Below are 17,020 nucleotides of genomic sequence, written 5' to 3'. Positions count from 1 at the left end.
CGTCCTCGCGCCGTAGATGAAACAACCGGGAGGGGGGCGGGCGCCCTGGAGACCTCAAGCTGGTGCAGGGGGAGGAGCAGACTGGAGTGGAGGTCTCCAGGGCAGGTTCAAAAGCCATGGCGGGTCAGGGGCTGAAGGCAGCCATGGCAGGTCAGGGGCCGAAGGCAGCCATGGCGGGTCAGGTGCAGCGGGCAGCCATGGCGGGTCAGGTGCAGCGGGCAGCCATGGCGGGTCAGGTGCAGCGGGCAGACATGCAGCGGGCATACATGGCGGGTCAGGTGCAGCGGGCAGCCATGGCGGGTCAGGTGCAGCGGGCAGCCATGGCGGTCAGGATCCGAAGCCTTCGAGACGTTGAGCCCAGTCGGCGCAGAAGGACGGCGGGAGATGGCGGAACCAAAGGCTCTGCCGACCGAAGCGCAGCCGGGACTCCAGAAGGCCGCAGTGGAAGCAGTAGGACAGCCAACAAAAGAACACCGGGGGAGTGAGGAAGCCAACTGAAACTGAGGGACGGAGTGACGGAGCGGAGACGGAGGAGTGTAGTCCAGAGGGAAGGGCAGGCTGACGAGTGCACAAGGTGTGAGTGGAGGCAGGATGGATACTGGTGACGCTGGTGGACTGATGGTAACGGTGGAGCAGAGGGAGGTTGGAGCCGGGGAGTAGGTAATCGCCCAGAGGTCCGAGGTGGAGATCTGGGCGAGGGGGCTTGAGGTGGAGGTTCAGTGTAAACATAAATGGATGGAGGTGGGAGAGGAGGCAGGGAGGGAAAACAGTCTTAGAGCTGGCGGGTTCAGAAACACAGTTCATAGGGGCAGTAAGCTCGGCGGCGGCTGGAGCGGCTGGCTCGTAGGCGGCGGCTGGAGCGGCTGGCTCGTAGGCGGCGGCTGGAGCGGCTGGCTCGGCGGCGGCGGCTGGAGCGGCTGGCTCGCGGCGGCGGCTGGAGCTGCTGCTCGGCGGCGGCGGCTGGAGCTGCTGGCTCGGCGGCGGCGGCTGGAGCTGAGGGCTCGGCGGCTGGAGCTGAGGGCTCGGCGGCGGCGGCTGGAGCTGAGGGCTCGTAGGCGGCGGCTGGAGCAGAGGGCTCGTAGGCGGCGGCTGGAGCAGAGGGCTCGTAGGCGGCGGCTGGAGCAGAGGGCTCGTAGGCGGCGGCTGGAGCTGAGGGCTCGTTCATCCCCTCAAATCCAATTAAAATCCCCACAGGCACTGGAGCTGGCTCTGTGGGACTGGAGCGGGCTCTGGAGAGACTGGAGAGGGCTCTGGAGAGACTGGAGCGGGCTCTGGAGAGACTGGAGAGGGCTCGTTCATCCCCTCAAATACAATTAAAATCCCCACAGGCACTGGAGCTGGCTCTGTGGGGACTGGAGAGGGCTCTGGAGAGACTGGAGCGGGCTCTGGAGAGAATGGAGCGGGCTCTGGAGACACTGGAGAGGGCTCTGGAGAGAATGGAGCGGGCTCTGGAGAGATTGGAGCGGGCTCTGGAGAGACTGGAGAGGGCTCTGGAGAGACTGGAGAGGGCTCTGGAGAGACTGGAGAGGCTCGTTCATCCCCTCAAATACAATTAAAATCCCCACAGGCACTGGAGCTGGCTCTGTGGGGACTGGAGAGGGCTCTGGAGAGACTGGAGCGGGCTCTGGAGATACTGGAGCGGGCTCTGGAGATACTGGAGCGGGCTCTGGAGACACTGGAGCGGGCTCTGGAGATACTGGAGCGGGCTCTGGAGACACTGGAGCGGGCTCTGGAGACACTGGAGCGGGCTCTGGAGATACTGGAGCGGCTTTCTTCCTCCTCCTCCGCTTACTGGGCCCAGTAGAGGCATGTGGGTCCAGCATGGGGCAGGCAGGGAGTTCGCTGGAAAGGTATGCGGAGGAAGCCGGAGGTTGACTGACTGGCCCGGCCAACCGTGTCTCTGGATGGACTAGAGACAGACACCCATCCTGAACCCAATCCACGATAAATTTGGAATCATTTAACCATAAAATGGAATTTATGGTTTCGCTTAAGGAGAAACGATAATCGGGTTCACTAAAACGGATGGTGTCATCATCTAGTCCATCCAGAAACAGGGAGATCAAAACTGCTTCAGGCCAGTCAGACACATAAGCGAGCTCTACGAACTCCTCCACATACCTCTCCAGCGAACGACCTACCTGCAGGAGCCCGATAAGGCGTTCGCTGGCTGTCAGGGTGAGAGGCGTTGGAGGAGCTGAATCCAGGGAGCCGGTGAAAGTCTCCATTATTTTTTTCTTTTCTTTTTCTTTTTTTTTTCCTGTGGAAAATCCGGTCGTTCTTGGGTCCGTTCTTCTGTTACGGTACTGGTGTAGAGAGACGAGGCAGATACGGATTTCCACAATACATATACTTTTACTAGAATAAACCAAGGCAGGAACACCAAACATACACGTTAACACAACAGAGAACGGACCAGGAGTGCAGGAGTGAGTGCATTATAAAGGGAGTGCAGATGATCAAGTCCAGGTGCAGGTGATGAGTGCTGATGAGGAGCTGACGAGGGAAGTGAGTGCAGGTGTAGAAACAGGAGGATTATGGGAAATAGAGTCCAGGGGAACAAGGGATCTGTGACAGTAATCACTTCCTCAATACTATCAATATTATCATCTTGATAAAAAAACTTCCCAATTTGTAGCCAGAAAACAACCACTCAACTCAATCTCTAACTTTATAGAATCACATCACGCATTGACTGTTCTTAAAACCGGTTTGCTCTTCCTAAAGGAGGACCTGTAAATAGGGATTAACTGAATGGTGTTATGGTGTGCATTTGAAAGAGGAGTCTAATCGTAGCCACACATGCTTCTTTAATATTACCATAGCATTTGTAAAATATTTTGTTTTTACAAACATACTGCTGATATCCTGGGAGAGCACAGTCCGTCTTACAATGATTGAAGCCAGCTCTCTGTGTAAATGACTCGCGATATTCATTACAGACTCTTGTATTCAGATGCAGCTCTTACATTTGTTCCTCAAGGAGCGAGAATTGCTGAATAGTATTGATGGCAACGGTAGCTTATTGCATCTTCGGTGGAGTTGATGTTGAATGCAACCCCTTCTCCCTCGTTTCCACAGCCGACGATCTCCGTCTCATCGCAGCAACTCCTCTGGAACATTATCCAGAAGGCACGGCTCTATTACTGCTGTTTTCCGTAAAGATAGTAATCCCGCAACACTTGATTGTGTCCACTTGTTGCAGCAATGTCGGCGATATTGTGATTGTGCACACAAACACTCGATGTAATCAGCACCAGTAACAGCAATACTCCCACAATCTTCTTCTCCATAGTTATTTGTAAAATGTGGGGAAACGTTTTTGATTTGATCCTTGATCCCTCTAGGGGGGTCCAGGGCATGCCCCCCGGTAGAAACATTTGTACATTTTAAAGATAAATTCATTAATCTGGTGAACTTTGAGAGTTCAAAATAAAGAGCTCCAACCCATGTTCAGTGTTCACATTGAACAAAGAAAAGGTCTGTGCATTGACTTGTACCTGAATCCACTGTTAAAAATAAATCATCTACCCGCCAACCGCCCAATGATATTCTCTGATTTAGATATCTGCACCTGATCATCACATTACAATTATTCACATTCTCAGTATTAAGCATGATGATATGGTAACATATCACACTGAAGTAGACTGCTTATAAATTAACATTTATTTAAAAACAGGCTTTACTCCCTTCAACCTTAAAGTGTCTCTGTTTCATTATATCATGAATGGAAAACACTCTTATCAGAATAATGTCTGTTAGTTAAGCTTGTGTATATTTTTAGTTAAGTTAGTTAAGCTATAAAGCAATGCCTGTCCCTGAACACACTGTAAAAAACACGACGAGGTGCGTCCCAATTCGCGTACTTACGCACTATTCTATGACGTTTTAAGTATAAATAGTGTGAGTAGTGCGTTCACACAGAAAATTCCAAAAAGAAAAAGTACACTTTAAATCACCCGGATGATGCACTAAATTAACAGAAAAAACAAAGTGTGGAATGTTGGACACTTCATGCACTCAACTGTCGCGCAGCTTTAATTACGTATGGAGGGGGAGAGGGTATCAAACTCCGATGTTAAATGACAAAATAACCTTATACAATTCTGACGCACTACATGGTTTTATGAGTGCATAGTGTATAAGTGCAGAGTGTATTGTGCGTCATTTGGGACCCAACTACGGTCTCTGACGCCACTTCCTTTTGACAGCAAAAGCCGCTATGTTGCGAGAACCAATCAGAAGGCGCGAATCGAATCATATGATTTTGAGCGGTTTCAATATAGCGGCGCGCTGAGGAGATTGTTTTAGATTCAGATTCAGATTGAGATTTTTTAAAATAAAAGATGGAGTACAATGAAATGGATGAGCCTGAAGAAAACGTTATTTACCTCAAAAAGAAAATAGCCTACAGTGGAAATGGCTTGGTCGCAAGTGTATCATGCACTCATAACAGTTCTTCGTGCAGTGCCGTTACTTTGAAGGAATAGGATTTATTATACATCAAAAAACAGCTCTATTTCACCAAAAACAAAGTCAAACAAGATGCCATTCTTCTGTCTCATATGGAAGCTATGCCATGTCATGTAAACGGAGGAGGCAAAAAGTGGAGGCTGAATAGAAGAGACGTGTTAGATCCCTGTGTAAAGAGGTTTGTCTACTGTTTAGTTTTGAAATGATTGTGCTCTCATCTTTTCTGCAAGACGCGAGCACATCTGTTCTGCACGTCCTTCTAGCACGTTTACATAGAAAAACAAAGAAAAAGTAGCGCATTCTGTGTGAACAAAGAAAACAATGTGTTCGAATTCTAAAGACGTTGTGCGGCGCTGCCCTTCTCGATTTATGTGCGACCCTTCACTCACTGAACCCTGCAGTCAGTAGTCCAATAAAAACACAAATCATACAAAAATACAGTTTCTGAAAACGTTCAATGAGGCACTGTACTTAAAATGTTGAAATTAACAATGAACAATACTTTTATTAACCTTACAGATGGAATCAATCTTATTATAAATTGTTACCATTTCAAATAAATCCAAACAATCATGCTTAAAGATGACCATCTTTATCTACAGAATATCTACACAAAGGCCATAGCATTGACATTAGACACGTACTGTATGTATGTATACACTATTTGCTTCCATTTTAGAACACTGATTATTATTTAAATAAGATTTGTATTGTATTACAGTGGTGATAAAAGAGAACTGAAATCGAATGCATTTCTGATTAGTTTATGTATGTCTGCTGCATGACGACACAGTTTGCTTTCTCATGACACTAGTTTTAATTATGCAACTTTGCTGCATAACGAATCAATAAAAGCGACCAGCTGGATATAAACTAATGCAAATCGATGGTAACAATCATGACATTAAACATTTGGGTCGAACTTGTGTGTGTTTTCGTCACATTGTTTTAAAGATCAAAGTGCAGGATAAAAAAGCAATTTTTGCCTTAAAGAATGAATTGATTCTGAACTGCCGAAAATGAGTCTTCAGCAATTCCAGTCTCACTTCCTGTTACAAACCTACATAACAGTGTAAACAATTTGCATAATGACAGCCGGTTGCTCACGAACAACATCTATTTTGACCCGCCTTCAAACACTGAGACTGGAAGAGTTTGGTTTGTGTTGCTTGACATGTTGACATGACATCTTTACGGTGTAAAAGCAAATACCACTTTGCATGCAACTTCCAAAAGACAAGGACCATTCTGGAATTGATACGGTAAAACTGACGCCTTTGTTACTGTTCGATCTGCATCTCATTTCAGAGGCTGCGTCCTCCGGAGGTCGCATTTGAAGGCTGCATGCATCATTAAGGATGTCTTATTTAAGAAAAGTAGCCTAACCATAATAAAATTCATGATTATTCCTCGTGAGGTGCAAAATGCTGTATTTTCTTTCTTGCTTTGCAATCCAACGGTTGTTTTTCTTAAATGAGCCGGCCTCAATGACGTATACAGCCTTCAAATGCAACCTCCAGAGGATGCAGTCTTCGAAATGAGTAGCCTGTACAAATAGTTCAGACTATGTGCCAATATGTAGTTCATGCAGTGATATTTATATTTTATGACAGACCTATAGGTTCGGATGTTTTGGTAATGGTATTTATCCATGCAAAATAAAAGGCTGATAACTTTCACTTTGTGATTAAGAAGATTGAGTGAATGTAGGTAATAGTTCTGGTGGATGAAGGGCCCCTCAAGAGGTAAAGCCCAGGGGCCCCTTGTAGTCTTAATGCGGCCCTGGAGACTTGATCCACACATTTGTTGCAATAAAGGAAGCTGAGATTAAATGTGGTCATGTGGTGTTGACTACGTATTGATGATGACAAAAGATCATCATGAAAGTAGCTTGATTCACCAATCTCATTCTAAATTCTAATCAGTGATATTAAATGTGTTGTGTCATTAATATTTTGCATTACCAACCCTCTGATAACACACCATGAGATCCAGCAGTTGCAGCAATCAGTTATTCTGAAAAATATAAACAACATGTTGAGCACAAAGAAGCTTTAATCTACTGTATAATTGAAACAAACAGACATCAACAATCAGCACATGAAACTCAACAATGGTGACAATCAGATAAAAGCAATGCATGCTGGGTGCCACCATAGTACAAAACTCAAAAAGTTACTGCACTGGAAAAACACCTAATGAACACTTCCATTGAACACTTGTCACTGAATGATATTTAAGGTTTTGTTTGAAGCAGCTGGTAGTAATTTAATTTAATGAGATAATTTTTTATTTCAGTCAAATTTGGTGTTTGCAAGATTTTTTGTGGGCGGAGCCTAGCTGGTTGCAGAAAATTTTTACTAATGTTAATTTTGAGTTATGTCTCACAATTCTGTTCCAAACCTGTATATCTCACATTTCTTACAAAGGAATTGTGAGATATAGCTTTCCTGTCTTTTCTGATGCTATTTTGCTTAAAGTCTCACAATTGCATTATAATGGCAACTGATCAAAACACGCAAATCCAAGAAAAAAAGTCAGAATTGTGAAATAAAATTTTATAGACATGTTTTAAAAGTTCTTAAAATGTTATAGGTTTAAATATTATTTCATGCTGTAACTGCTATGTATGTACGTCCTCTGAACTGCATTGTGAATATTATGTAGACTTACTGTTTATCAAATTCCTGCTTTATAGTAGACTAATCCTTGCAGGTGTCATCAGTCCAGTCTGTGAAACGTCTCCGTTTACTTCAAAGGACGTTTTCACGTGGTTTTCTTTAAAAATGAAGACTATATTTTTTGCATTCCGATTCCAACATCCAGAGGCACAACAAAAAGTTTTTCTCTTATTCTGTGGATTTTGCACATTTTCCTCCAATTGCTACCGCTATTTTTCTGCAACCACTATGGGCGCGCAGCTGCAAGTGACGTAATTGTGACGTCTGCTCCAAAGAGGTCTATTGTAATGCTCTCTGTTTGGTGTCAGCCAGGCCTCTCTCTCACGCTTGCAGTTAGTGCAAAATGCAGCAGCTCGACTTTTAACACGGACACGTCGGGAACATATTTCGCCCATATGTCCTCGCTACTTGGCTTCCGGTTCGTTTTAGAATTGATTTTAAAGTTTTAATGCTTGCTTATAAGTCTTTAAATGCTAGCACCAACTTACCTTTCTGACCTTATACAATTGCACATGCCATCAAGGTCTCTGAGGTCTGCTGATCATATGCTGCTGACAGTTCCTAGAGTACGACTAAAGCACAGGGGTGATCGTGCCTTTGCAGTAGCTGCCCCTAAACTCTGGAACTCACTACCTTTGTCTGTGAGGATGGCCCCTAATTTAACTGCTTTTAAAACTAGTCTTAAAACATATTTTTATTCTTTGGCGTTTAATACAGTTTAAGAGCTGTGGGTTTTTTTTTTTTGTTTGTTTGTTTCCTATTCGTAAATGTTTTGTGTATTGCCCTTTTTATTGTTGTTGTTTGTTTATGTCCCTTTTTATATGTACAGCACTGGTCAACTACTGTTGTTTTTAAATGTGCTTTAGAAATGAATTAAACTTGAAACTTGAAACTGAATGATATTTAAGTTTTGTTTGAATCAGCTGGTAGTAATTTAAGAGATAATTCATTCAAATAAGATTATGTTAATTTTTTACTAATGCTGTTCTAAACCTGTATGGCTTTCATGCTATTTTGCTTAAAGTCTCCATGAAATCAAAATTGACAATTCTTATTTTTTTATGGAATATTGTAGTATTTATTATAAATTATTTATCTGTGCACTTTATTTATTTATTTTTTTTAATTCACGTGGCCTCGTAATCTTTAATCAAAAACATTAACCTTCCCTCCCCCTCAAAATGATTTATTGTCTCCTGTCACATGCTATGACTCGAGGGCGGAGCTATCTGGAACTGCCAGCAGATCCAGTGATGTCAGTCACATAAGGGGTAAATGCTGTCGCTGGGTTATGCGGACGAAATGATGAAGCTGATGCTTCAGCATAGAGATCAATGCATTAACCAAAGCTGATGCCAGTCATTGGGGTCTACAGTACCCTAAACATTGAAAGGATATTACGAAAACATTACTCTTTGGACATGGCAAACAAATTTTTTTCATGAATGACTTAACCTGATGGAGGACACACTCGCAACCCCAGCATTTTTAAATTCATTCCTATGGAAGTTGGGCATGAAGCTTACGTGCGAGCGTGAGGCTCAACTTCCATAGGAATGAACCGGAAATGCTCACTCTTCTCCACTCGCTCTGCACCAGCGTACACGCACCATCAGTCAATCTCTATCGCGCACATCTTGCTGTTTAGTGCCAGTGACCATCCTCATCCTTGTCATCCTCAATAAATAAAGTTCTTAATGTGGTGGTGCTCGCAGTGAGTCCAGTGGAGAGAAATCCCCCACAACTGACTGCAAACTGACATCCAGATCTGCCTCCATTTTGTTAGCAACATCCAACTTCCAACGATCCAATCAATTCCCGAAGGACGAAATCAAGTCCCGCCCTCTCATTTCAGATGCCGTTTCACTCGGATAGACGTCACAGATGAGAATAAAAGACAATCGCATCTTCCACTTCATGACGACTTTAATGTGGGTTTTTTTCATCTTACAGTGAAAGTCAATGAGGTTCAATGTTGTTTGCAGCCCACTGACTTTCAAAGTATCATCTTTCGTGTTCCACTGAAGAAAATAAGTCATACAGGTTTGGAATTACATCACATGAGGATGAGTGATGATGATATTGTCCTTTTTGGGTGAACTAACCCTGTAGTATATGAACTCCAAAAGCAATAACCCCATCATTTACTTTATATTCTCTGTAGCTTGAATGAGTTTGACCACAAGTTCTTTGGCATCACTAATGCTGAAACAATCACCATGGACCCTCAGCACAAACTTCTGTTGCAGTGCACCTACAGGGCCCTAGAGGATGCTGGGATACCAATGGAAAAGGCCAGTGGAACGCGAACAGGAGTATTTTTGGGTAACATATAAGCTAAATATAAGATAAATAAAGTAACTTTTAGTGTCTTAAATCCCAGTGCAGCTGGTCCTGGTCCCAGTATATGCACTAACTGCATGGGAAGTACCTTCGGAACAACCTCTGGTTAAGATGCGTTGCTAAATAGCACATAGATTTTCTCAGTAATTCCCCAGTTCACAAGAGGGAACTAACTTGTCCTGACCTCAATATGTTCACTTGTGCTTTAATTCCTTTGTGTCACCGCACAAATAACATACAAGGTGGCTACAAGGGCTGGTAACTGAAATGTCGCTTGTCCGAGCCCTGCAACTTTGGTTGTCTTGAGCAAGGCACTTAACCTCAGGTTGGACTGTAATAGGTATACAGTAAGTGGCTATGGATAAAAGCATAATCGCCAGCTAACATATCTAACATGTTTTTTGTTTGCTTGTTTTTCAGGCCTAATGAACAGGGACTTTGAGTTGAAAAATATGAGGAATAATCCAAAATACATCGACCACAACACTGGCACTGGTTGCGCTATGAGCATAGCTGCCAACCGCATCTCATACATATTCAACTTCACTGGCCCCTCACTGTCCATTGATTCTGCCTGCTCCTCATCCCTCGTTGCCCTTCACTTAGCTTGTCAAGCCATAAAACAAGGTAGTCTTCAAAAATATGTATGTAAACCCTGTGGACCAACTTTTTTGCACATTAAGTTGTATAATTATCTGTATTCCACTCAACAGGAGATTGTGAAATGGCCTTGTGTGGTGGTGTGACCTGTATATTGGAGCCGACCCTTTATGTGACTCTCTCCAAGGCAAAATTAATCTCCCCTAATGGAATGAGTAAACCTTTCAGCAGCAAAGCAGATGGATATGGTAGAGGTGAAGGATGCGGGGTTGTTCTATTAAAGCCCCTGAAAAAAGTAAATAAAAAGATTGTCTCATTTAAACACAGCACTATGACAGCAATGTACCTAATGATAAACTACTGCAAGAAACATCCCATATGTTTTCTGTATTTTGACAGGCTTTAGAAGACCACGATCATATTTGGGGTATCATCAGCAAAACTGCAGTAAATCAAGATGGCCACACCGTTAGTCCAATCACCAAACCATCCATGGTACAGCAGGAGGAGCTGCTTAGAAAAATCTATTCAACAGAGACTGACCTGACTAGTGTCCAGTACATTGAAGCTCATGGGACTGGGACTGCAATTGGAGATCCAATAGAGGCAGGCAGCATCTCAAAAGTCATTGCCAAAGCAAGACCTCAAAAGTCAGGGCCACTCATCATTGGTTCTGTTAAAGGCAATATTGGACACACAGAATCTGCCGCAGGTGTTGCAGGGCTCATTAAGGTTCTTTTGATGATGCAGCATGAAACCATTGTGCCCTCATTGTTCTACTCCACGGAAAACTCCAGCATAGACGCTGAATCTCTCAATATGAAAATCCCCACCACAGCAGAGAAATGGATCAGTGACTGCAGAGCAGGGAGGTCAGCAGGAATCAATAGCTTTGGGTTTGGTGGAACAAATGCACATGCATTTGTCAGACAATGTGTGCAGTCACAAAAGCCAAAAGCTCAGCTGATAAGCAAATCCCATCAGTATTTTGTGGTCTCTGCAGCCTCTGAAAAATCCATGAAAAATATCATTGAAGATACTGCAAAACAGATCAGTGCAGGGAAAATATCAGATCTACAGTCTTTACTGTACACATCCGCATGTAGAAGAAGTCATTTGAAACACAAATACAGGAAAGTATTTCAAACATCATCATTGGCAGATCTGCAAGAGAAACTGACTGCTGCTGTAGAGAAAAAGCTTGTACCATCAAAGACAGACTCCAAGCTAGTTTTTGTGTTTTGTGGCAATGGTGTTACATATCAGGGTATGTGCAAGCAGCTCCTAAAACAAGAGCCAGTTTTCAGAGAGGAAATCGTGAAAATTGAAACTCTGTTGCAAAGCTATAGAAATTTCAATCTGATGGAGATGCTGGAAAGTGAATCTGAGAAAAGTACAGAGCAGTCTGATCCAAAGATTGTCCAGCCTCTTCTGTTTGCTATTCAGGTTGCTGTTGTCAAACTTCTGAAACACTGGGGCATCAGTCCTGATGCTGTTTTGGGCCACTCTGTTGGAGAAGTCGCTGCAGCTCATTGTTCTGGTTTGCTGTCCCTTGAAGATGCAGTGAAAGTCATCCACTATCGCAGTTCTTTGCAAAGCACTGTGACAGGAGGCAAGATGCTGGTAGTCAGTAATATGGCTGTTTCTGAAGTCTTGAAAATTCTTCCATCTTATTCAGGAAGGGTTTGCCTGGCTGCCTATAACAGCCCTCAGTCATGCACCCTCTCAGGAGATGCAGATGACATTGACAGGTTGCATCAGAACTTGAGCAACTCAGCCAGTGGAAAAGATTTGTTCTTTCGCATTTTAGATGTACCTGCAGCATACCACAGTCACAAGATGGATCCCATTTTATCCAAAGTGAAAGAAAGTATAGGCTCATTGCAGGGACATACTTTGGAGACAGAACTGTTCTCAACAGTGACAGGTGATAGTTTGTGTTCCTCAGATTTTATTACTGGTGAATATTGGTCAAGAAATATCAGAGAGCCAGTTGAATTTGAACAAGCTGTAAAGTCTGCAGCTAAGAACAAAAGGAATGTGATATTTGTTGAAATTGGTCCAAGAAGGTCTTTGCAGATGTACATCACTGAGACTCTGGGAAATGACTTCACTGTGATTCCCTCAGTGCAGCCTGATAAAGATCACGAGACAATGCTTGTAGCTGTTTCCAAACTGTTTGAGCTTGGGATCAAAGTGGACTGGGAAATGTTCTACAAAGGTTTTGAGACTGAACCAATTCCCTACCCACGATACCAGTTTGATGATGTGAAGAGAGATGTCTTTGCTTTAAATTCGCTGTTGATCAGTCCCACTGGCAACCATCCAGTAGTTACACAAATGGGTACAGACAGTTCAGTGTTCAGCTGTGATTTATCCTCTGAATCAGTGGCCTTCCTGAAGGACCACAAGCACAGTGGGGTTGCCATCGTTCCTGGGGCATTTTATGCAGAGCTGGGTTTAGCAGCTTACATGGCATATGCAAAACCTAAGGTTCCACTAAGTTCTCTGCAGCTCAGCATAACATTCCAGAGTCCATTTGTTTTCACCCAGAATGCCCCAGATTTAACAGTACAGCTGGATCATTCAGACCATTTGGCAGATAATACATGCAACTTCAAAATACAGTCTACTTCTGCAGTCTATGCATTTGGCACAGTAAAAGCAAAACCAGGTAGAAGTCCTGAAGAACAGTTCATTTCATTAGACTGCATTTTCAAAAGATGCACAATCCTCATGACTACTGAAGAATGCTACAAACTACTAAGTCAAGGAGGATTTGAGTATGGGTCAGTCCTCAGAAATGATGCAGATATTTATTGTGGGGAAGAATTTAGAGAGGCTATATCTGTTGTGAAGGTCCCAAAGGAATTACTGCCTCAGTTACATGACTATCACCTTCACCCTGTGGTCTTGGATTACATCATGCATCTTATTCCTGGGGCTGTAAAGGGTGTATCAATAAGACCTCAATATCCTGTGGAAATAGGAAGCCTGGCTGTATTTGAACCATTGCAAGAGGAGATGGTTGTATATGTGAGATTAGTACATGTGGGGGAAGATGATTTTGACATTTGTGGCTGCTTAGCCAACAAACAGGGTAGGGTGTTAGTTGAACTGATGCATGGGAAGATCAGAATACTAGGAAGTCGTTCCCAAGTGGTCAAGGAGTACTTCTTCCACAACAATTTCAGTATCATCTCTGAAGTTGCCACATTTGATACACCGATTACGGCACTGGTCTTTTCTGACCAGGTAGGAATTTATAACGCTTTGCAACAGTACTTGGACCCAACATCTAGATATGTGTCTTCTTCAAACAGTAACATACTGTTAAAAGATGGAATTGAACTTCTTTTGTCAAAACTGAACATTTCAAGTGTAAAGAAAAACTTCAGGGAAATTTTGTTCATGTGGGGTGATGCAGACCTAACCTCTCTCAAATCAGAGAAGGTCTTGGACAGCATGGCGGGGTGTTGTGAGATATTCCGAAAGCTTGTCAGATATCTCAAGGCACTTAATTTCCTGGGTGATATCAGAGTAATAACCTATAGGTGCTCTGAGAGCTTAGTGGACCACATAAACCCTGGGTTTGTTCTGTCAGGCATGATAAGAGCTTGTGCAGCTGAATTGCCAGAACTTTCCTTCCAGCTGATTGACATGGGCTCTGCCACTTTTGAAAACGTCAAAGCTTTGGTTCAGGTCCTCAGATCATACCCCTCTAACAAATATCCAGAGCTGGTAGTGAAGGAGGGCGAAATTTACACACCCCAAATCACCCACACACCTTTGCCAACCATGGCAATCTCTTCAAGAAACCTCCATATGTTGGATGAAGTAGTCTTCAATTTGCAAACATCTGACCCATATATAATGACAAATGTGTCAGTGACTCAAATGGATAATTCCATTGAACTGATTCAAGGAAAAAATATTGAGCTTCATCTCAGTAAAATATGTGTCCATTCATCAGATTACTTTCCAATCAGCATTTCTGACCTGAATTATGGTAAGACATTGTACTGGAACAAGCACACAAATGAAAACCATAAGCTCTTAGCCCTTGACTTCAGTGGCACTGTCACAGCTGTGGGTAAAGATGTCAGCAAATTTAAAGTTGGTGATCACGTTGTGTCTTGTTACCCTGTGGCTGCCACCACTAAAGTAGCTCTCCCTGCAGCTGTTTGCTACAAAGCAAAAAAGCTTTCATTCCTGAATGAAATCCCTTGTGTCTCTTATATGGTACTGGCTTGGGAGATCTTGCATGAGGCCTTACCCAAAGCTAAACAGAAATGGAAATTGGGCATTTTCTCCACTGTTCCTGACTCAGCTTTGATGAATGTGTTAATTGCTATTGCAAACAGATCAGGTTGGAATGTCAGAGTGAGCACACAGGCTGATCAGCTGTCTTGTGATTTCAGTGATGTTGTAGGAGCTGTTCTTCTACCTCCTTACAATGTAAAAACAGCTGAAATAGCTAGCAGTGTCAGAGGCATCAAAGACATTGTTCTTGTCTATGACAACCAGACAGAATTTCCATTCAATACTACAACATTCCGAGGTACAAATAAGGAAGTCCACTTCCATGCCCTCTTCATGTCCCAGATAATGCAAAACGGGTACCTGCAAATGCAAATGCCACGCATCTACCGTTGGCTGAAATCCATGCATTTGGACAGAAAGTCCTTGTCTTTGGACGCAACAGCTGTTCAAAGAGTGAAATCTCAAGTCACTGATCTTCCATCTGTAAAAGTATCTGAATCATACTTTAGATGCCAAATCCTACCCATTATCATCCTGAACAGTGAAGACAAGAACCAGCTGTCTGACATTCCAGTGATGCCCAAACACAGTCTATTCAAGAAAAATTATGTCTATATTGTCACAGGTGGTCTAACAGGGTTGGGCTTCGAGACAGTAAAGTTCATTGCTCAGAAAGGAGGAGGAAACATTGTCATTCTGTCTAGAAGAAATCCAGACCCTCAGATGCAACAAGAGATAGGTCAGGTCAGTAGCCGTTGGGGTTCTGTCATTAAGTCTCTGCCATGTGATGTTTCTGTATCTGAGCAAGTGGACCAGACAATTGTTCATATTGGAAAACTATTTCCATCCAGTCCCATCAAAGGGGTATTTCACAGTGCGGTTGTCCTGCATGATGCGGCTGATTGAACATCTTGACATATCTCTTTATGAGAAAGTTATGAGGCCAAAAGTAAATGGAGTGATTAACCTTCACCGTGCTACCATACAGTGCAATCTGGATTACTTTGTGTGCTATTCCTCCATCGCTGCCTTTGTTGGCAATGCCTCACAAACTAATTATGCTGCGGCTAATACATTCATGGACACTTTCTGTCAGTACCGCAGAAACATTGGGCTTTCTGGACAGTCCATTAATTGGGGGGCTTTGAATCTTGGTCTTTTGTTGAACAAAGTCCATGTCCAAAGATTTCTGGAGTCAAAGGGAATCATGCTTTTGGAGATTCCAGAAATCCATGAAAGTCTTGAGCAGTGCCTCTTGATCAACAAACCTCAGCAGGCTGTATGCAAATTCAACTTTAAAAACAACTGGTTTAAAATTCTCAGTCAGAACAAATCACTAAAGTTGCGGTTGTACAAATTAGGAGAGGAAATCACGATTAAAACTGGAGTGAACATGTCTAGACCTGAGCATCCCACAACTCCATCCTCACCACATGATTATCTGAGGTTCGCGATTAGCGAAACGACTGGTATTGAGGTGGACGAGCTGAATGATGATACTCATCTTTTCAGTTTAGGCATTGACTCAATGTTAGCCATGACTCTGCAGAATCTCATCTTCAATGATAGAGGTGTGAATGTCCCTCTAGTGACTGTGCTGGATCCAAATACCACACTGGCAACTTTAATTAAAATCCTGGAGGAGAACTGTTTAGACAGAAATCAGAGTGAAGATGAAAGCAATTCCACATACTTTTGAGTTGTAATTTGTATTTCTCTAAATCAATCTTGTTGTAGTCTCAAACCAAGGACAGAACAAATTGAGGTTCTGCAGACTGTGGACTTAACATTGTTTATCATTGTTTTAATTTAGGTTTCACGCTAGGTTTAAACACATTCACTTCAGTTTGTAATACTGTAATTCATACTGAGATGCTGATGATGATTAAGATGATGATTATTTTGTCAGAGGTAACAGCAAATATTAAATGAAATCATTAAAGTATGAAATTAAATGTAATCAATGAATAGATCCAAACAATAATATCAGTAAGATTTACAGCAATTTAAAAATACATTATGTTTTGTATGCTGGATGATGTTTAAAATACTGTCTACAATCACAATTGTAAAGATGTGTTAATGGATTAATCACTTTGTGTAAAGATTGAGAGTTTCTGTAGTAAATACAAGTATCATGATATTTTACAAAGCAAATGTTGAATCAGTAGCACAACATGAGAAGTCAATATGATATGATCATTTATTAGTAAAACTACAGTAACTGAGTAATAAACAGTAAAGTACTGTTATGATTAGATGTGACTGTAATAGTATATGATATATGGGTATATATATACAGAAACCTTATTACCCAAGGCAAATATCTGAGAAATAAAGAAATGTAATGTAGAAAGTCATCTCTTTTTATTTACATTTTCATTATATTCAAGATTTATATTTATTACATAGCTCTCTGTATACCTAGTTCTGATTGCATTCTGATTTCAGATATTTTTATACATTGATGCTAAACTATATAATTGTCTGCTGTTGTAGGCAAATGATTTCTGTCATGTTTCCCATCACATTTTTGCTTCGTGATCAGTTGTCATGGCTACACTGTAAAAAAAAAAAAAAAAAATGTCTGTGATATTAACTGTGAAATTCTGTAAAATCATGACATCAAAATTTTGCAAATAGAAAAACAATGTAAT

The 17,020-nt window shown here is 42.4% G+C and overlaps 1 protein-coding gene across 1 annotated transcript; it reads left to right on the top strand.

Annotated features, from left to right (window-relative positions):
- Positions 1–320: 320 nt before the first annotated feature.
- On the top strand, positions 321–16,177 carry LOC125250499 (probable polyketide synthase 16). The gene is given in 6 exon segments (XM_048163128.1): positions 321–481; positions 9,322–9,482; positions 9,921–10,127; positions 10,214–10,395; positions 10,500–15,260; positions 15,262–16,177. Coding segments are annotated over 6 exon segments (6,273 nt in total). The 3' UTR covers positions 16,063–16,177.
- Positions 16,178–17,020: the final 843 nt, after the last annotated feature.

This window comes from Megalobrama amblycephala, linkage group LG1, assembly GCF_018812025.1.
Source record: "Megalobrama amblycephala isolate DHTTF-2021 linkage group LG1, ASM1881202v1, whole genome shotgun sequence".
NCBI lineage: Eukaryota > Metazoa > Chordata > Actinopteri > Cypriniformes > Xenocyprididae > Megalobrama > Megalobrama amblycephala.
Note: the sequence above shows the minus strand (reverse complement) of the source record. Positions and strands in the feature narration are given on the sequence as shown.